Raw genomic sequence first — 21,969 nt, 5'->3', positions numbered from 1 at the left:
CTTGCTATCCCAAACCCCCCAATCCAGCAGGCAGTGGGGCTGAAGGCAGGGATTGATGCTGAAGGGGAGGCATTCCTGCTGGGATGGATGGGGAATAAACCCCTGGCTCCACTGGGAAAGACTGAAGTTCACCAGGTGAGGAGCACATCCCGAGGCAGAAGAGCCTCACTGGATGGAAAAGGAAGAGAAACACAACATTCCCTTTCCCCAAACCTGTGTTGCCAGGGACTGGTGGGTTCCCCACCAGTAAAACCTGCTTCCCCAGCTTCAGTTTCCTGGATTAATGCTTTTTCTTTTTCTTTTTCTTTTTCTTTTTCTTTTTTCTTTTTCTTTTTCTTTTTCTTTTTCTTTTTCTTTTTCTTTTTCTTTTTCTTTTTCTTTTTCTTTTTCTTTTTCTTCTTCTTCTTCTTCTTTTTCTTTTTCTTTTTCTTTTTCTTCTTCTTCTTCTTCTTCTTCTTCTTCTTCTTCTTTTTCTTTTTCTTTTTCTTTTTCTTTTTCTTTTTCTTCTTCTTCTTCTTCTTCTTCTTCTTCTTCTTCTTCTTCTTTTTCTTTTTCTTTTTCTTTTTCTTTTTCTTTTTCTTTTTCTTTTTTTCTTCTGGCTTTGTTGGTGCACATGACTTTCCTGGAGCTTTTCTGGAGCTCAGGTTTGGTGTTTACACCTGCTGTGGCTCTGTTCACACTCTGCAGCTGGAAAATCCTCTTTGGGCCCATGTGAGACAAAGGAGACAGAGTTTGGTACCAGCTTAATTTGGATTTAAATTTAATTTGGATTTAAAGCATTACATTTTGGATTTAAGCATCCTCAGGCCAGCTCTTGGTGAATGCTTGCCTCAGCAGAAATTGTAATGATTTTTCTAATCTCTATGATAGCTAAGAGATGAGTTTAGTGCATAAAAGACAAATTTTCAGAGCTGTTCACAGCAAAATTGGACCTGTATGAAGATCAGCATTGATTTGACAAAGCAATGGGGCAGTCTGGATTCAGAACCAAGAAAACAGGGGAGATGTGGTTTGGAGTATCTCTAGTGCAGCTTGTAGAGATGACTGGTTTTAAAATAATTCACACTGCTCTGCATGGAGGGAGGGTAGTGTGTTGTTGTTGCTGTGATTGTTATTTGAAAATGGATAGTGATTTTATGTATTTAAAGACCTTTCTTATATTTCTTTAAATACAAGAATTTGAAATATAAATATTTAAATATACTTATATTTAAATGTAAATAATTTTCAAGCATTCATATAATTTCTGTGGAAGAACTGTGATAAATTTCAGCTCATTTCAGCCAAATGGAATATGTATTTCATGGACTGAAATTTCCTTCTTTCCATCCCAGAGCTGTGAAATATAACAATGTGTGTTGTGTGTCAGGACAGCTGAGGCAGAGAGTTCTAAAGAATGAGGATTCTGCATCTCAGTGAATCCATTCACTCTGGAAGCCTCAAAAGGAGTTTGGGGATGGTTTCTCTGTGAAATTCTGGGGTATCATTAAAAGAATCCTCCCTGAGGTGTGGCACATTCTCCAGTGGAATGTGTTCTCCTGAGCCTTCTATCTAAAGTGCAGGCTGTAAGTGAGCACAGAGATTTGGGGTTAGTTTGAATTGTACATAACCCAGGGTTTCATATCAGCAGCAGTAATTGAATGGCAGCAAACCTTGTTTGTGAAATTCAGGTGAAAAACAGCGAATGCTGAAATGATTCCTCTGAGATTTTATTGTTTAGAGCTGTTGCAGGTCAAATAACAGCCATAGATGTTATGTGATTAATATAAGTGACTATATTGAATATATTATAATATATTATATGTAATTATAATATATATATAAAATATTTATATTTGTATAAATATTTCTATATTTTATATGTTATATATGTAAAAAATATATAATATAATATAATATAATATAATATAATATAATATAATATAATATAATATAATATAACAAATATAATATAATATAATATAATATAATATAATATAATATAATATAATATAATATAATATAATATAAATATTTATGTATGTATAGATATCAATATATTATATATATTATACATACGAATATATTATATGTTTAATATATATTAAATCATATGTATTATATAATATATATTATATAATATATGTATAAATATTCATGTATGTATAACTATTTATATATTAAATATATTATATATAAAAATATATATAGAAATTATATCTATAATATATAAACATACGCATAAATATTTATGTATATATAAAAATATGTATATATAAAATATATAAATATATAAATATTTATAAAGTATATATTTTATATAAATATATAAAATACATATTATACAACGTGTATATAAAAATGTATAATGTATCATATATATTATATATAATATTATGATTTAGATTATATTATATATTATTTAATTATTAATATAAATATAAGTGATTTTCTTCTGTGGGTGATTAATTCCACATCTCTTTATTTTTGGGGTCCATGCACTTTCCTTTGAAGCTGGAGAGCTGCTCTAGCATTTCACTGGACAGGTTCAGAGACTACAGCAATTGCTTTTTTTCTAATATTTTACTCAGATGGGCCCCAAAAACATTCCCAACTTCCCCTGATTAGGCAGACATTAGAAACTAAAGATACAAAAAGCCATTTCATGGCTTTGAAAGCAGATAATTATGCTTTTTTCAAGAAAAGTGTGTTATTCTCCATCACTTCAGTGTGTGGTTGAAAATTGTATTAAAAATCATTTCAGCTGCCATGGCTAATCAAGAACACAAACAATGTATTCTAATGCATTCATTCTAATGGAATAGAAATGGAAATTCTAATGGAAAGGGGCAGGATTTGGGATTGCAGCTCAGAGGAAAGTGGCTGAATCCTCTTTCTTTCTGTGCTGTTTTTATTGGAATTGCATCTAGAAACCAGAGATCAGAGAGGAAAATAACCTCTGCAGAATGTTGTCCCTTGGCCTCACGACTCAGGTAGCTTTGGAGCTCTGGGAATTTCCACTTAATGTGCTGAACTGCACCTCAAATAAATGAGTAAAGGCTGTGGAGTTCAGCCAGGGGTTTATCAGTGGTCAGTCAGGAAGTTTCTGTGGTGATTATGGATATTACAGCTGGGCTCACCCTCCTTCAGGCCCATAGCACCAAAGCCTGGAATTTATCAGGAATCAAATATCACCAAGTGGTGCTTCTGATTAATTTGTTTTTTAACCACTTTTAACTTTTATATTCTTTGTTCCATCTGCTCTAGGTGTGAATACTAAAGATGTGGGAAAATTTAGACATGGTTAGAATAGGAAAAGTTCAGGAATCATGTTTTATATCTGATATTACCTTCCCTTTTAACTCCTTTGAGAGCAGATGCTTAATTCTATTTCGTTATGGAGCCATTGGTGATTTGGTGCTTCCTTTAAGACAGAGGCATCTGTTGAACTAAAGGTGTTCTTTGTGAAAAGGCAATTTTTTTTTTGTATTTTCTGTGGTCTGGGGTCTGTGAACAATTCAGGTTCTGGGTTCACAGAAGAACTGGACACAGTGACTGTGCTGTCCCTGCTTCGAGACAGATGGAACAGGTTTGACAAAGTGAGCAATGAATTTAAAAAGATTCTGTGCTGCATAGAATGAAGATTTTATAGCTGCTGTAGCTGCACAAATCTTTTGACAAACCTAAAATGGAGGAAAACGTGATTAATTATAGACTTTTAACCATTTAAGGATTGCATTAAAAACTTTTACCTCAAAGAGAACATCTGAAGTGTTTTACATGGCTTTATGATTGAAAATTCTTTGGCCTTAAAAACAACACCAAGACCTGGAGATTATCTGGGAGAGTTCATACAAAACAAATTTGTGGAGAGTGTCAGTGTTTCTTGTTAAATATTTCAGTATTGCCAGTGACCACGTGAGCTATCACAAAGCAGATAGTAATTTCAGCATTAAAAATTAACTGCTGCAGGGACAATTTGTGAGCTACAAGGGAATGTATTTAGTTACAGTCTCATAACCCTAAATGAAGTTCCATGCTGTTCATTCTGGGTTTTATTCTATATCCACCTCTATGGAATCCTTTTCTGGGTAAAGAGGAACATTTGTGTCCTTAAAATGGACCTTAAGCCTCATTTTCAGGATGGCAAAACATGATTTTCCTCCTAGGGGAACATGTATATTTAAAACAAATCATCATGTAGCTTTACATAATGAGCCTTAAAATGCCAGTTCTTGAAAACTCAGTAGTATTTTCCTGATTGCTCAAAGGTTTTTTGGAAGCTTGACTCTGAAAATCTTTCTAAATATTCTCAATCTGAGGAAATGAAAGGAGAGCAGAAGAAATAAAGGGACTTGGGGTAGAGGCAGTTTTTAATAGAATGTGATTTGCCTTATGATATGTGCTGTGTTCTGTTTCTTTTGAAGATCTGTTCTTTAGTGGTAAAACCAGAGACTTTTTAGCAGAAACAGGATAAATTCCTTACAGTCCTGATTGCTATTTGTTCATAATTAACGTTTCAAGAAGATTGCTTCCACTGAGGATTAAAACCAAGGAATATTTTTCCCCAGTATCTTCACAAAGACTTGAATTAAAGCTCAGTTCAGAACTCTGACTTGATGGAGCTTGTGGAGTTTTGAAGTCACTTCAAAGTTTTATTTTAAGCATGTGTTAAAGTGCTCTACTGAAACCTAATCACCAGCCTCTCTATTTCACTTGTGTCCAAGATTCATTCCACAGGGCTGTGCTTCCAGAAGAAAGGCAGAAAATGACTGAGTTCAGGGCACTTCCATGCATTTGAAAACACGCTTTCATAAAAGTATCAATAGCATTTTTCAGCAGCAGCTGAGTGGGAAGGGAATGAGCAACACCAGATAAAGGCAGGGTATTTATCTGCTGGTAGATCTGACTGCAGAACTCGGCTGCTGGAGATATTTATAGCTGGATCTCCCCTCTGCCAAGGAATATTAACACGTGTTACGTTGAAAAGGGAGCAGCAGAGCCTGCTTGGGACAGCCTAGAGAAGCAGTCATTCCGTAAGAATTTGTGTTTATTTTTGCCAGCCTGAAACATGAGATGGGTTCTGTTTTCTGGGGAGGACACGGGGCTGGAAGTTGAATATCCCAGCCCTCGCAGGGCTGCAGTGAGGTGAACTGATGATGCAAGGAAGGCCTGAACTGGAAAATCTGGCTCTCTCAGAGTTCCCCAAGTGTTTCAGAGCAATCCACAGCACCCCAGAGCCAGCAGAGAAGTGCCCTTCATGTGTTCAGTCATTTATGAGTGCTAGAGAGAGCCTTGGAGACACTGCAGCTGCACAGAGCTTGCATGGAACTTTTCTAAACCAACCAACATTCTAAAATGTTTCTAAACATTTTTTCCAGTGTTCTGGGGCTGCTTTGTCTGGGACCCAGCCCCATCACCTCTGACTGCTCACTGTAGCAGCCCTCAGAAGTAAGAAGGTCTCCTGTACATGAAGAACTATGAGTAGTTTAAAAGAGTTTTGCAGTGGATAGAACTGACTTAGATCCCTCTCTAAAAATGTCATTTTCTTTCTCCCTGGTAATGATCAGTAATGTTTAACAGAGCCAGCTTAAAGCACAGTGACCAGAAGTGCTTGAACAGGACTGAGTTATGGCCTGAGGCTGATGGAGCAGAGGTGATATTCCTGCTGCAACAGCAGGATTTACGTATTTTATGTAAGTTTTCCAAGATTTCAAGGTAGATATGTGAAGTTTGCCCTCAGGTGCAATCCTCAGCTACGTGGCCTATCCACACCTTGATGCTGTCAGTGGAATACTCCATAGGAAGCCACGATTTTGTACAGAAACTGCACATTTTCCTTCAAAAATAGGATTTCTTCTGTTCCACTTGTGCAAGTCTCATTCAGCTCTTGGCTTCATCACCTTCCTTTGCACTGAGTGGCTGAATATCCCATCAGTTCATTTTCCTTTTGTGTCTGAAGAAATGCACAGAGCCCCTTTTCCATCCTGATCTCCCACTAGAATCTCCAGCTGCATTCATTTTCACTGATTTAAATGTTACACACTGTATTCATTTAGCAAACATTAGTGCATAAATGTCTTGTTTGAGTGGAGCTAAAGGAAACGTTGGAAAATGTTTTCCATAATTAGCAGAGAGATTGGTAAGAGATAATTGTTTCCTTAAACAATGGTGCTGACAGAGAAGGTGTAGAGGCTGCCTAGAGAAACTGGAGACAAAATTCAGTTTTAAAAGGTCCCTGTGTTGATTTAGAGGCTTTATTTGAATAAATTTTGAAGTATTTCTCTATGTAACCCCTATTCACATTTCACTAGTCTGACCTATTGAAATTTGCTAAATCTAATCAGTTGTGACAAACACAGCAAGATTGTATCCACAACAAAGTTATTTCATTTTCTTTTGGATTAGTATGCTAATAACATGAAACTAAATATTTTTTCAACCTTTGTGACCATTCAAAAATGGGAAAAAAACCCTCTTATTTTGGACATATTGTCTAAATTTTCTAATTGTCTAAATTGTATGTTTGCACCCTATTCTTTTCCAGAAGTTGGAAACAATGTGCTTAACTTTCCTCAGTAATGAAATACTTACCAAAAAAATTAAAATAATTTATATATAATAAAATAATTTAAAATATCTATCTATAAATTTTGATTATTTTGATTTATGTTATTTATATTTTATTATTATATATTATAAATATATAAATATTTATATACAATGAAATAATTTTGTAATATAAATAATTGTATATTCCTTATCAGAAATAAGGATTTGTAAATTTTATATTTGTACAATATTTACAAAATCTGTAAATTTTGTGTATCTGCAGTTTATGCTATTTTGGGAGGGCTTTTTTTACTATTTTTTCCATTCTGAAATTTAAAAGAGAAAAGTCTGATGCTCGTCATAGCGAGGAGAGGCAAACTGTTATATATAAAAATATTATATATTAATATTATGATACATTATTATTAATATTATTATAATATATTAATATTAATATATTAATATTAATATATTAATATATTAAATATTACTATATTAAATATTATATAAATGTTATATAAATACCTGGTGTGTGTGCAAATATTTGGTAAATATCCTGTTCCAAATGTCTCATATTTATTTATTTATTGCAGGTTTAGCAGTTTCAGCAGAGCTTTGAAGCATTTGAGACAGGAAACTAAACCTGACCCATTATAATGTGTTGTGTGGTGGGATGAAAATAAGTATCTTTAATTATTTTCTTTGTGTATCAGTGTACTCTGCACACAACTGGGGAAAGCGTTCACGGTGATGTTGATGGTCTGTTAAATATAAAATATTTTTTAGATTTGATGTGAAAACAGAGAACTCAGCCTTGTTCTCTTCTAAATAAGTTTCACTCAAAAAAAAAGAATAAAAAGGCAGAGTTCTTGTAGAACTTGGGCTGGACAAAGTATTCCAGCACAGGCTGAGGAATGTGTGAAAGTGCCAAGAATGTGCAGGAGTCTGTGGATGTGTTAACAGACAGCAAGCTCATCCCAGAGCCAGCAGTGCATTCCTTGTGCCAAGGAAAGGGAGCTGCTTATTGCTGGAGCTGTGACCAGAGGGAATTCCCAGTGCTGGGAATGTGGGATATGGGAATGGCTCCAGGGATGGCAGAACCTGCTGCAAGAATTACCAAGGTGCAATAAGGGTGAGGGTTACCACGGGGAACTAACTAATCACCATCTAAATCTCTTTCACTCCAAGTCAAGTCCAATTCTTGATTTTAATCAAAGAATTAAGGCATTAGGATTGAGTGCATTTATGCTGGGAAAGCATTATTTGTTTGTGCATCTGCAAAATGTTATTTCTTGCCTGTTTCCCAGGATATTGTGTATTTTTCTTTAATTATCACAAGCAAAGCAAACATGCTCATCTACAGAATGCAGGGTATTTTTTTAACCTTGTTCCAAGAGTTTCTTCTTTCTCTGTCACGTAGGCATTATCAGTCAGTCAAGCAATTAAGATCCTAAGACAAATTTTCTTGCTGGAAATATTTCATCTAGATTCCTGAAGCCATTTTTGCCATGAAAAAGGGATTTCTTCCTCCATTGTCTTCTGCACAAATGGCCTGGGTTTCTTCATACACAGCTATTCCCATATTTTCTCCCTCTTTTTTCGCTCTGAAGCTCTCACATTTTTCTGCACACGAGAATGACGCATGTGAATTGGCTGAAAATATTTTCCCTTTTAAGATCTGGTCGTAATCCTTTTGTTTTCAAAGCAGCCCAGACACCAGGACTGGGGGAGGGGAAAAAATGAAAGTGCAGAGGAAGAGATGTAGGAAAAGTTGATAATAATTCTTGGGAACGAGTAAATTTTTGTGGCATGTCCATCCTCCCTGGGCCCCCCTGATGAGGCTGGGAGGATGCAAACCCAGACATTTCATTTCTTGGACTAAGAGAGTTCTTGTAGTGTTTTTAGGGGCTGGTGGGGTTTGAAACCAGAACAATCTACGAGCTATTGATGAAAAGAAAGACCTGGAGAACTGCTCTGATTCCTCCTGTTCCTTTGCCCTCTAATTTTCCAGAAGATTCAGAGGCAATAGAAGAACACAATTGGCCATTTGCATCTGTGATGCACCAAAACCTGTATTTTATCACAAATAAAAAGTAAAATTGCTAAATTTTTTAGTGTCAATAGGGCCCTAGCTGGGTGGGAGAAAGAGAGGGAAAAGTGGTGGAAAAGAAAACAGCTCTGTGCTTCTTCAGCTCAGTGTTGGTAGAAGAGGGAAAACACCAGACAGGACCTTTCCCTCCACAGTTCAAATAGGATTTCTGGATGTTTTTTTGCCTCTTCATAGACAGGAATGGAGGGACATGAGAAGCTTTGCTGCTTTCAGTTTCAAAGCTCTTGCAGCGTGTTTACTACTTAAAAGAGGCTTCAAGCCTTGCTTGGAGTGCCTGACATGCTGACTAAAAGTCATGGCTCATTTATCTGAGTGGGTTTGTGGGTCATGTATCAGCACAAAAGCTCCTGGGCTGGCACCTCTGCTGTTCTGCAAAGGGAGTTTTTAGTCCAATCAATTTAGTTTTCTATGGAAGTATGGAACTGGTGAATAAAGCCTGATGGGTTCTCATGCAGCTTATGGAGTACATAAACTCTGCTAACTTGAAATATTTTACTGCCCTACGTGGCATTTGTGTTGCCATGATGTGTGTGTGTTCTTCCATTTTTGGAGACAGCACTGGAGAAAACACAATTTGATGGGGGTGAGAGAGCAAAAGCTGGATCAGTCTCACTCTGGGGTAACACTTGAGGCTGGTGGTTCTGCAGTGGAAGCCAGGGGGCTTCTTCTTTGTTTTTTAGCTCTCCACTGAACCAGAAACTGGTGCTCAGTGAAGAGCTGCACACAGACATGGATTTCCTGAAAATAAGAAAAAACATACAGCCGATGAAACAATCCTGAGGTTGCAACTCTTTTTCCTTATTTTCACACTGCCCAGAGGAGCTAACCTGCTTTCCCAGTGAAATGGAAGAGCATTCCAAGCAAATCTGGGGCAAGTGATTTACATTCAGCTGGCTTCTGAGAGTTTCAGGCCAAAGCTCAAGCAGGATGTAAAGTTCAGTGTGTGCAGGTGACAGCGAGCATGTGACTGTCTGGAATGTATGCTGTCAACATTCTGGCTGATAAGATGCAGAAAATTCAGACACTCACCTTTTAATCAGGAAGAATGACTAGCAGAAATCAAGACGCCTTTTCATGAACTCCAGCACAAGTGACGAGGCAGAAGTAAGGTATGTTGTCATTTTTAATCCTTTTAAAAGGAGAAATGGACACTGCCCTACATGCAGATGCCACACTGGGGCACTAGGAAGTTTAGTAACACAGTATTTCTGTAGTTTTTAAAATAAAAAACCACAATCATTGGTTGATAAAGTGCGGTGGAATGTTTTGAGAGAGCTATTTCCTTCTTCCCTGAATAAGGCTGAGATGGGAGTCTCAGAGCCAGTGCTTTGGAATGGATGAAATGTGGGACTCCAGGCACCATAGTGATGATACCGTGGGAGATGCAATGCTGAGAGACAAAGTTTGATCTATTTCCTAATCTCCATAATTAGATAACAGGTTTCTTTTGGGGGAAAAAAAATGCTTTATATCTTTGTGCATTCATGTTTAATGTCGAGACAAATTCTATTCAGTCTCCAGCTTCCTCCACGGAGGCTGTCATGAACTGGGGAATGTACTCTACTAGGTATTAAAATTTATTTTAATGCATTGTTGCTAATGCATTAAGATTTTTTTGCCAGATAGTGTGAGCTATTCAAGAAATAACTGTTCCCATCCACTTTCAGACAGCATAAGAAAAGTATATTCTATGCTCAGGGCGGCCCAAGTCAGATCTGTCTCGTAGCATTGCTTTTGGAAATGGACATTTTTTTTCTGCTCACATTTACTGGTGATTTTAGGTATCCCAGCACCTTTAGCAAACCTGTAGCACTGCCTTGCCAAAAATTATCATGTTTTTCTTGTCATGTGACTTTAAGAAGAGATAATAAATATGAAGGGAACTGAAAGCTTCAGTTTATATCCTTCCCTCTTACTTTGTGTTGTGGGAGGTTCTCAAAAGAGCTCCTTCAGGTCAAAAGGACCAAGAGTGGCTGAAATATTAAAAACCCACATCGCCTTGAAGAAATTTTGTCACGTATCTGTGACTCCCCCAGTCTGGAAGGGGGCAGGTGCCTGAGCTAGGCAGGTCCCTGTAGGAAAGGCTTTTTACAGCTTCAGGCTTTGTGTCCTTTGTGAGTAACGTGGGCAGCTTTGACGCTGCCTCTTCCAACCCTTCTTTGCTGCTCCCTGAGCCCAGGGCAGGATCTGAAGGCAGTGAGGAGATGAGCAAATGTTCTGGGATGAGCACGAAGATTCCTTGGGGGCGGCTGCCTTTGGGTCCCAAGAGGACAAGAGCCCAAGCTGTCCTCGTGCGTGTGACAATCGGCTCAACTGCCGTAACAATTCTGCCTCGCTCAAGGCCAAAGCCACTTTGAACTAGAGGGAGAAACAGCACTGGAAACTGAAGTTTGTTGGGAAAAATGAGAAGTTATGGATAACTGCTGTGTGGAGGCACTAGAGGACACCGCAATTACAGGCAGCACTTCAAACTTCCCTTCTTGCCAGAGCGTTGCGTTGCACACGCGTTTATCTCGGTGTTGCAAGTTTGAAAAGTTGCCATGCTGTGAGATTTCAGCTTCAGCAGGAGCAGACAAAGATCTTGGAAGGGTATCATCATCCTCTGCTAGGATGGAAAATCGCCTCTTTGGCAATAGCAGTATTTTATGGGATCATTATCTTATTCGCAGGATTGTCCTTGAATTCCTCCCCTTTTATAATGTCTTTTGAGAGGACAGGCGAGTAATTCAAAGAGCAGAACTTATTTTTAGGTTTAGTCTGAGCCTGAAATAAACTGAGAAGGCTGAGTAGTGTTACGATAAACAGGGAGTAGAACAGAGACAGGAAATAGGGGGTCTTTGGTAATGAGTTCCAGCCACTCTTGAAACAGAAAGCCAGAGAAAGAATTACTTGAGAATAGTTTCTCAGTGACAGCTTAATAATTTTTAGCTTGTTATTCAACATTAAAGGGGAACAGTTCCTGCAGTTTTATGCTGTTCTTGAAAGATCCTTTTTTAAAGATCATTTAGCAAGTTATCTTTTCGGTGTTTTCAGGGTTGCATTGTTCGTGCTGCTAAGCGATCTGCTGTTTAAAAAAACCAGATGTTTGGGGGGGAGCCTGAAGTTTATACAGTTCTGTGTTATATATACACATCTGTGAGAAGCCTTTGGGATAAGGCTGTGGGACAGGGGCAGGGGATTCAGCTGAAAATATGAGCAGGCATTGAAGATTTCAGAAGTTGAGGGTTGAAAGGAGAAGAAATCACAGCTACATCCTGTAGAACAAAGCAGAGCGCTTGCTTCCAAAAGTTTCCTTTAACCCTGGGAATGTGACTGCTGAGATGGGCCCAAAGCATGGATGCTGAGATTGATATTTACAAGCACTTCACGTGGCTAAAGAGGGTAAGTGATTTGCCGGGCTTTGTTTTCACTTTCTAAACGCACGTTTGGCAAAATCTTGGTGAGGATTCTCTGCCGTGAGAAAGGAAACTCATTCAGCGCCTCAGACTTTAAATGGTGTGAGTTTCCTCATGAGAAGTGAATTAAAGACGTGCCTCGGTGGAGGAGGAGGAGGAGGCTTAGGGAGGGGGGAAGAAAATCAGCTGTCTTTGTCTTTAAAAATGAAACTCTAGGATCAAACTTGGAGCAAATGGCAATAGATTCTGGCAAGTGCTTGTGCCTTCCGGGGATTGCAGTGCAACAAAACAAATCCCGCATGGTAACGTATAGCAAAAGAAAGGAAAGACTCCCATGTCGTGCTTTAAAGGGAAAGGTTTTCTGCACCAGCTCTTCCCTTAAGAGAATCTTCATCGGGGTAACTCTGGGAGACCTTTCGGGATGCCTTTGTCTCGGGTAAAAATGGTGCTGGTTTTCTTCTGTGCCTGTTATTCTGCTAAAAATATGTGGTTGTTTTTTAAAAAAGTTAATTTTGTTGATGAGCTGCCCAGACAGAGATTAACTGCATGAAATTGTTTTTGTCTTCCTTTTCTTTTTGGGTTTTTTTTAGAAGAAAAAGCGGGTTTGTGCAGTTCTCTCATCACTTTGAAAAAAAAAAAATCACTTTGTTTCTGTCAGCTTTTAGGTTTTATATTTTAAATATTTATTTTTTAGTGTTAGAAAAATCCATGAATGTGTGACTACATCCCTCAGGACAGGCTGGGTTTTAAACTAGAATATGGATTTACTTGTGAGTCACGAAGGAAGCACATTCTCTCTTTATTCTTTTAAAATCTGCTCTAACCTGTGTGTGTTTTTCCTGCAAATTCTGTCTATATGTATACACACATAAATACTTCTATTAATTTCTTTTAGAATGATCTCTTGGGTTTTTGCTGGCTGTATAAACAAAAAATAGCTGTCAATTCTAATGTAAAATGTGATTAGGAATGTTTATTTTGGGTAGTTTCTTGAATAAGTGTAAAATATTAATATTAATATTAAAACATTAATGGTGTGTCAGCCTTTAATGAGACTGAGATTTAACGAGAATCCTGAAGTTAATTTACCAAATATTTGCATCAGATTCTGGAAACTTTCACATTTCTGGAGTGTGTCTGTGGAGGGGATTAAATGGGAAGTGAGTGGATAGTGAGGAGACAACAGGAAGTAGCTGCTGGTAACTTTATGCTATTAGTCTAACCTGTGCTCTGTGCAGTTAAAGCTAATTACCTCTTTAAAAAAAATATATCTCGAGCTCACATATTAATTTGCTATTTAAATGAGGTTACAGATATGGACTGTCTGCCTCTCCTGCTTCCAGAAATTTCATTTCTGTAAAGACAGATTTGCTAACAAAAAGGTTAATGAGGTCTGCTGCCATCAGCCTGTGGGCTGTGTTCGGAAAGGATGTTCAAAGGTGGCACAAGATTTTACAGGAATTAATAACGCTCCTGCTGCTGTTGTGTGTAATTCCCTTTCTCTCAGGTACATAAAGCAGAATATCAATACTGCTGCTTCTCCTTGCAAGCTCTTTAAAGGGGTGAAGCAGGACTGAAAGGGATCCTGCACTGTTCCCAGGAGAATTTAAGCTGTCTGCTCCCAGATTCCTTGGAGAAGTGATTTAGAAACCAAAAAAGCTGCATCAATCAAAGTTGTTCATTCAATTGTCCCATCCAAGAGTCCCAGGGTCTGGCCCTGAATGTTACAGCACATAAAGATTCCAGTTCCTGCAAGCATAAACTGTTGCTCTTTGGCTGATAATAAAATTAGGAGTTGCTTTCAGAGTAACACACGGCATTTAACAGAGAAAAACTGCAACAGACTTCCACAAAGCCTTGGCCAAGTATGCCAGAGCTGGCTCGAATTTGAGCATTAGCAGAAATCACTTCAGAGACCCAGATGGGTTTTGATGTTGCAGGGTTTGGCTGGGCTGGCTTTGTGTGGTATCTGTGGCTCAGGCTGGGTTGGGGCAGCAAACAGAAGCAAAAATCACGAGATCCAGGCAGGCAAGACAACAGATACAGCTGCTGTTTTTGGATGCTAAGGACAGAGGGCCTGGTTTTAAGCAGTAACAAAATGTGGAGAGCAGCACCTTGCAGCAGCAGCAGCAGGGGAAAAAGCATTATTTAACTCCAACTGGATAAATCTGGCACATTTCAGTTCTTCCCATTGCACTTCATTGGTGTCAGCAGGACCTGTGGGCCAAGAATGGCCAGAGGGATGGACAAAGTGGGCAACAAAACCTGAGAGCAGGTGGGCAGAGCCAAGGAAGGAGGATAGGGAAAATTCCTTGTGTATAAACATCATGCTTCTAAATTCACAGCTTGGGCAGCAGCACAGTCAGAAATCACTGGTGGGTAGCCTGGGGAAAGTGTTTTGCAGGTAATTAATGCTGGGTTCCTTCACAGGGCCTGAGTGTGGATCTCTGAAAAGTTTCTGTTGCAAACTAAGGGACCTGAGATGGCCCCACTACATGAAAGTGTCTGGTTTTTAACAAATATTCTTTTGTTCTCCCAAGGGATTCGGGATTCACGTGCAATTTTGTGTTATCCTGATATTTTATTCTTATCTTCCCACCCTTAATTGGAAGACACCATTCCAAATAAAAACAGCACAACCCACATTTTGGTACATAGACATGTAGTTATAGCCCAAAATGATTAATATAAATGCTAATATTCAATGCAAGCAGCGCAGCACAGAGATGATGGCTGGCCTGAAATTTGTGTTATGTTGGTTTCATGCCTTCTTTTTTTCCTGGAGGAGATTATTAACCTGTACCAGCAAGAGGCTGAGTGATCAAACCCATGATGTAGCCATTAAATTCAAGATATTGAAGGTGAAACTCGTGACTTCTGTAAGGATATTTTCTTTTAAGACACATAACTGTATAGAGGGAAAAAATGAGTATTAGTTTTTAGAAAAAATATCCAGATAAAATAAAAATATTTGTTTAAAATTCATTTGGTGTAAGGACTACCAAAATTTACCTAACTCTGTCTTTCCACAGCTTCAGACTGTGCACTGTCAGCTTTTTCCAAGTGACTGCCACTTTCATTCCACCAACCAGTAACAATGGCAAATAAAAAACCCTGCTGTTGATTTACTAATTGCCTTCAGATGAAAGGCAAGAATTATAGATCCAGAAATCATGTCCCAGCCTTTTCCTCCTCCTCTCAGGTAGCTGAGAATGCCCAGGGGTGTGTATCTGAGGTAGCACTAACAAGACAAGAGATTAAATTTGTATTGCATCCATAGTCAGATGCAAATAAAAATGTTTTCTGTGTAAGCTGCTCACTCACCACTCGTTGCAGTACAACTCCTTGTGACTCAGAACATCATTCTAGAGAGCAAAAACAGCACTACAGAAGTGGAAAGACCACGCACTCCTAAATATTGTGACTGAAATAGGCTGGGAAGAGTCTGCAGTGTGAATTTTCCAGCTCTGAGGTGCTGACTGGCTGCACTCTGCTGGCCCTACTCCTTCCTTTCAGCTTCCAAACTTCAGAAAAAGCCACCAAATCAAGCATGTCCCTCATCTTCCCCATTAATACAAGTATTATCATTGCCACAGGCATCCTATTCAATTATCAGTGGGCTGAAGGTGGTTTATGTGGCTAAGGAAGAGAGGAGGGTTATGATATAATCTGTCTCCTCAGAGAGGAGGGTGACTTGCTGAAAAAGCTCCCAAATCACCACTTTAGCCGACTGCCAGCTTTCTTTTCCCAGCTCCTCCCCAGCCCAGGGTGAATCCGTGGTGTTTGTGACAGATTTCTGAGTCACAGCTTGCTGACCAGCTTCAGGAGTTGGTGGGGTTAGGATTAAAATTGGCTGTGTTGGAGATTCTTGGTGCTGAAAAGGCACACACGAGGAGAACATCAACTGAACAACGTTTCTTGCCATATCCTTTGATACTTTTACTGATTTATCCCCATTTTATATCAAAGCTATTGAATTGTTCTCCAAAGTCTGATCTTTTTCTTCATGTGTGTCACATGAGAAGGAAAATTCAATTCCTTTTCTTGGAAGGGGACTCAGTAATGACTGGACCATGCAAGTGATACTTAGAACTTCCCAGCAACTTTCCAATATTATTTTCATATTAAATCAGGGAGCAGATTCCAAAGAGAGATTTGGAAAATAAAAATGAAGAACCTAAAGCAGGTGATGGAACACTTTTTGACCAGAAAAAGAAAAATTAAAAGGAAAAAGTTATTTTTCTTTTCTTTCTCTAGAACTGTGAGAAACAGCTGATTTGGAACTGTTCCAGGAAATGTTTTATGTTAATATCTTTTGCCATCTGATGGGCACTAAAGTATAATCAAAATTGCTAAGGAGACTGTAATACAGGTGCTCCAAAAAACTGTTTTGCAGCTCCTGGCTTCCTGTGCACTTTTTCAGTGGGTAAATCCTGGCTGGATGTCCTGACAGGGAGGACAGGACACTGTCACCAGTGGTGTTCCCTGGGGATCAGAGTTGGACCCAGCGCTGTTGGGTGCCTTTATTGATGATCTGGACAAGGGGATTGAGTGCACCCACAGCAAGTACCAGGGTAACACCTAGCTGGGTGGGAGAGTTGATCTGCTGGAGGGAGGAAGGCTCTGCAGAAGGATTTGGATGGGCTGGAGGGAGGAAGGCCCTGCTGAGGGATCGGGATGGGCTGGAGGGAGGGAAGGCTCTGCAGAGGGATCTGGGCAGGCTGGAGGGAGGAAGGCTCTGCAGAGGGATCTGGGCAGGCTGGAGGGAGGAAGGCCCTGCAGAGGGATCTGGGCAGGCTGGAGGGAGGAAGGCTCTGCAGAGGGATCTGGGCAGGCTGGAGGGAGGAAGGCTCTGCAGAGGGATCTGGGCAGGCTGGAGGGATGGGCTGAGGCCAGTGGTGTGAGGTTCAACAAGGCCAAGTTCTGGATGCTGTCCTTGGGCCACAACAACCCCATGGGGCACTACAGGCTGGGGGAGAGTGGCTGGACAGTGGCCAGAGAAAAGGACCCGAGGGCTGAGAGTGACTGAACATGAGCCAGCTGTGCCCAGGTGGCCAAGAAGGCCGATGGCATCAGAAATACTGTCCCCAAAGGACAGTGATTGTCCCCCTGTCCTGGGCACTGCTGAGGCCACGCCTCGAGTGCTACCAGCAGCACCCAGGCCTCGGTGCTGCGTTCCAAAAAATGTACACTGCAGACCCTTCCCAGCCTATTTCAGTCAACAACATTCAGAAGTGCATGTTCTTTCCACCCCTGTAGTCCTCTCTTTGGTCTAGAATTGTGTTCTGTGTCCAGTTCAGGAGGCCATCGGGGGCTGGAGCAAGTCCAGGGAAGGGCAGCGGAGCTGGGAGGGGCTGGAGGGTGAAAGCCCCGTGAGGAGCAGCTGAGGGAGCTGGGGGTGTTGAGGCTGGAGAAAAGGAGGCTCAGGGGGGACCTTGTCACCCTCTAGAATGGGCTGACAGGAGCGGGGAGCCAGGTGGGGATCGGCCTCTCCTCCCAGACAGTGGCTCAGGATGAGAGAAACGGCCATGAGAGGTTTAAATTTGATGTTGGGGAAAATTTCATCACAGAAAGGGTTGTGAAACACGGGAACAGACTGCCCAGGGAAATGGTGGAGACACCATCCCAGGCAGAGTTCAAAATACATGTAGATGTGGTACTTGAGGATGTGGTTTAATGGTAAAATTAGTGGTGGTGCTGGCTGGACTCGATCTTAAAACTCTTTCCCAGCCCTAAGAATTCTGTGATTCCTGTAGGCAAAGTATTTATGGCATGCAGCTGATTTTTTTTTATCTGCAGTGGTTCTGCCATCAGCATATTTTTAGGTACCTTGCCTTTCCTTCTACTTTGTTATCATGTGTTATCATAAACATTTTTACACAGTTTGTGCAATCTCTCTCATTCTTCCATTGTAAGAGGCATTGTTAACATATTTGGCTTAGAATTTGTCAAGCTCAGGTAACAATTTTTGGTCTTTCATGCTGGATCTTCTGAAATAGCAGCTTTGCAGGAAGTCTTGCAGGTTCAGGACTTTTGGACCTGTGTAAACACATGACCAGTGTTTATTTGTTGTTTGTGAGTTCGTAAAGCAGCTGGAAATCATCTCTGGTCTCGTGTCTTTTGTGCTACGGGTCCTGTGCTCAATTGCTGCTGATTTTAATGTGTGTAAAAGATCCATCTTTCTCAGTTCCTCCTCAGTCCTGGCTCTCACAACTGCAGAATGCACTCCAGCCATCCACAGATGGCCTTGCCTCATGTTACACTGTTTTATCTTGTCTTTATCCACGCCAGAATTACCGAGTCTCAAACAACTGCTGCACGTCAATCAGACACTTTTATTTAGCAGGTCATTTTTCTGTCCTCTGTGCTTTCCTCTGTTTATCTGAGGCCTTTCTGGCTGACCTCACACCTGCATATTTAGAGCCATTTCTGTGAGGTCTGGAACCTTAGTTGTGCTTATTATGAACTGGTGAAAAAATTGTGATAAAAGTATATTTTGAGTGGAGTTAACGCGTTCATCTTTTGATGATGAAGGCTGGTTGGTGAGGTGTGGAGTGAGCACCTGCACATTCTGTTTTCACTGTTCCTGCTGACCCCTGAAACAGGAAAAAAAACCTGAGATTATTGAATTTAGAGGTGATTCTATTTAAGGCAGCTATGCTAAAGGGCACAATTAAAACATAAGAGCCAAATGCATAGGAAAAGAGTATAAATAATAGCATGCAAGGCAGTGCAGACCTGCTCAAAGTTACACATTTAAGCAGAAACAAAGAGTAAAAGCAGAATGAGGAACAGGCAGACAGCTAAATAAAAGCATTTTAAAAGGATCTGGAAGTTATGGGGACCAGGCTGAAAATATATGAATTTTACTGTGTGGTTAACATGGAAAGAAATATGGCCTGAGAATCTGTGAAAAGGTTTTACCACTCCAGGCAGTTTCAGATGGAACACTCTGTCTCCTCCTAGGCACTTCATTTCAAAAGAAGTTGGGAAATAGTTGGTGAAGAGGAACCAAAAGAAAGCAACAAAACAAATCTTGAAAAATTAACCTATGAGGAAAAGACAGAAGAACTCGTATTTTCCTTCACAGCTTGAAGAGGGACTAATTAGAGATGTAGAGATAATCTTCAAATATATAAAAAATCTCTGAGGTGAACGGAAGGACCTAATTTTTAATTCATAGTGGTGTGACAACCATGAAGTTGAAGAGATGATTCAGGTTAGGCACGCAGAAAAATGCTCTGATGATGGGTAGGTAAGAGGTAGATGGAGAAGCTGTGAATTCCATCTCTGGAGCTCTTTAGAAGAAGACAAAACAAGAATATTGCAAATGACCATCGGCCCTAGGACAGAATAGTGAGCCAGGTGATCGCTTGAGCCATCTTTCAGCCCTCTTTGTTGGTGCTACTGTGATTCAATTTCTTTTAAAATAATCAGACAAGGGTGCTCAGCTTCTCTCATATTTTATATCTTATATCTAACATATGTTATTCAGCACTTCATGGCTGGAAAAGTGCCTTTTGATTGGATACAAATTTGATTTATTGATTTAACTAGCACCGTTTTTATTTTCAGCATCTGCTTTAGGGTTGGGCTTGTTGGCCTCGGTATAGATCAAGAATTTAAATATGAAAATGTAATTATTAATAATTAATATATATTAAACAATATATGTATTTATTCAATAATATATAATAATTATAATTATAATTATATAATTGTATAATTATATAATATAGTATAGAATTATGCATAATAAATAATATATATTAACTAATAATTAAATTAAATAATATTAAAATTTATTTATTTATTTATTTATTTATTTAATTAATTGTTGACTAAAAAATAAAATATCTGTTCTCAAAAGTTGAGTTGAAAAAGGAAAGGACAGCTGGGGAGGAGGATTATAATCTTTTAATTTGTATTATAATTTGAAGGCAGCTCCTTGGGAAGCCAGGCTGGCTGTTGTGTTCCCTGGCAGAAATGCAGCTCCTGCACTGGAGCTGGGACCAAATCAACCTCTGGGTGTTCAGGGTACCTCTGATGCTCTGAGCAAACATTCCCATGTTTTAATGTGCAGGATCAATATAGGAGACTCTTCTAAACTTAAATCTGCAGATGGCTTTTAAATTGTGGTATTTCTATATGAAATATTGAAATTCATAGGAAATGGGACATAACAATTAAGGACAGGCCATGTTTTAAAAGGTTTTGCTCCCTAGAGCCATTTAGAAATCCACCAATAAGTGATTGGTGATAAGAATTTGATTCTGATAAGAATTTGATTCTGATAAGAATTTGATCATTTAAGTCAGTTTTTAATTGCTAACAAAAGCCTTCTAATTTTCTTTCAGTAATTTCCAGGAATAACACACCCATAGCAATTTTTACCACTTGAAACTAAATACAAGATGCATTGACTTTGGCAAAAGACTGTGGAGACTAGATATTTCAAATTAAATGGGTTTTGTTTTGGTAAGATGGTATTTTCCATTGAAATTTTCATTTCTAGGAAATATCAGTCTATTCATTTACCACTCTTGAATGCTGGAAACGAGAAATTATTCAAAATACAGCTAAAAAAAAAGGTACATTCTTAATGTACATTAATTAAATAATTAATTTTAATTAATTAATAATTAATTATTTAATATAGTATGTACATTATATTAATGTACATTAAGTACAGGGTTAATACATATGAAATAAACAGTTCTGGTCTATACACACATTTTTTTCTAGATTTTTTTGAGTTGTACAAGCTACTTAATGTACAAAACTTTCATTAACTGTTGCTTGAAATTTGAGCTGTATAAATTCTCACAGCACTTTGTTTTTTTCCTCCCAGTCACAGGTGAACCATCATCCACCCAATAATGAAACTTATCAAGAAAGGTTGGCACGATTAGAAGGTGATAAAGAGTCTCTCATCCTGCAGGTATGTCCAAAAGAGACAAGAACATTGCAATGTTGATCTCCAGTGCATAAAAGCTGAAGTGGCAGAGTATTTCCTGTGAAACAAATGCCAAGTGTAACTGATATTTAACCAGGAATTAATTTGCAATCTGTATAATCCCTCTAAATGATCTCATGGCAGGGTAACCTGTACAGGAGAGGGATGGAGCAGCAGTAAAAGGGGAGAAGGGGATGACAAAGGGGTTAAAAATAACTCTGTCCCAGGCCCCTGCTGAGATGGTGGCTCTCATCCCAGGTTTGCTAGGTTGTGCCTCTTTTCTAGCTTTGGAGTGGCACCATTTTTAATGAATCAGAAGACTGCCAGGAGGACAGAACTGGTATTTTTTCTGTTTATATGCTGCACCAAAATTGTTCTCATTGTTGAAAAGCTCAAGGGGAAGGGAAAGAAAGAAAATTTGACAGTAAAATGCATGCCTGAGCTCTTCTAGGTTTCCTGTTTCTCAGTTTACCAAGCCTTTTTCAAAGAGATCCCGTGGAAGTTCTCCTGGAGAAAACACATCTTGCACAACTTAAATAATTATTTTTTTCTGTGTATTCTTGCCAGTACTAAACTGCACATTCTGTGCTTTTTAAAAACTGAAGATGGAGATTATTTAAATGGCATTTGCATATTTCCCTTCATGCTTTCAAATGCATAAGCAGATATATTTCTATCAAACAAAAGTGCAGGGTGTTGGGTGGGTGCTCTCCCTGCTTTCAGTCCCAGGTTTCTGTAAACTTGTTTTATCCTGTACCTTCTGCTCACACTTGTGTTCGTTTACAGAGCAGGAGCCTCACTGCTGTTGTTAAATAAACAATAAATGTTTTGAGACACAAGCTTTGGCATGGTTGGATATATTTTTATTTTTTTCATTATTGTTGAACTAGATTGCTGTTTACCAAATTTAGGGGAAAAAAAACCCACCTGGCTGTGAGACAATCTTCTGGTTGGAATTTTAGCATGTGCCACAGATT

The 21,969-nt window shown here is 39.0% G+C and overlaps 1 protein-coding gene across 13 annotated transcripts in view; it reads left to right on the top strand.

Annotated features, from left to right (window-relative positions):
• The window catches only part of PPFIBP2 (PPFIB scaffold protein 2), a 98,563-nt gene that overhangs the window by 33,847 nt on the left and 42,747 nt on the right, over window positions 1-21,969 (top strand). For 8 of the 13 annotated variants that reach the window (XM_088057257.1, XM_088057244.1, XM_088057240.1 and 5 more), the window contains exon 4: window positions 20,888-20,977. In XM_088057257.1, the coding sequence (XP_087913383.1) occupies window positions 20,888-20,977 (90 nt within the window). Of the gene's footprint in view, window positions 1-9,635; window positions 9,751-11,210; window positions 12,023-12,080; window positions 12,137-12,384; window positions 12,473-20,887; window positions 20,978-21,969 lie in introns of those variants that run through there. The other 5 variants (XM_088057247.1, XM_088057246.1, XM_088057250.1 and 2 more) reach the window with 4 other exon arrangements.

This window comes from Pseudopodoces humilis, chromosome 7 (genome assembly GCF_049639895.1).
Source record: "Pseudopodoces humilis isolate 2021_Gansu_Grassland_sample_001 chromosome 7, ASM4963989v1, whole genome shotgun sequence".
NCBI lineage: Eukaryota > Metazoa > Chordata > Aves > Passeriformes > Paridae > Pseudopodoces > Pseudopodoces humilis.
This window is presented reverse-complemented; position numbering and strand designations above follow the sequence as displayed.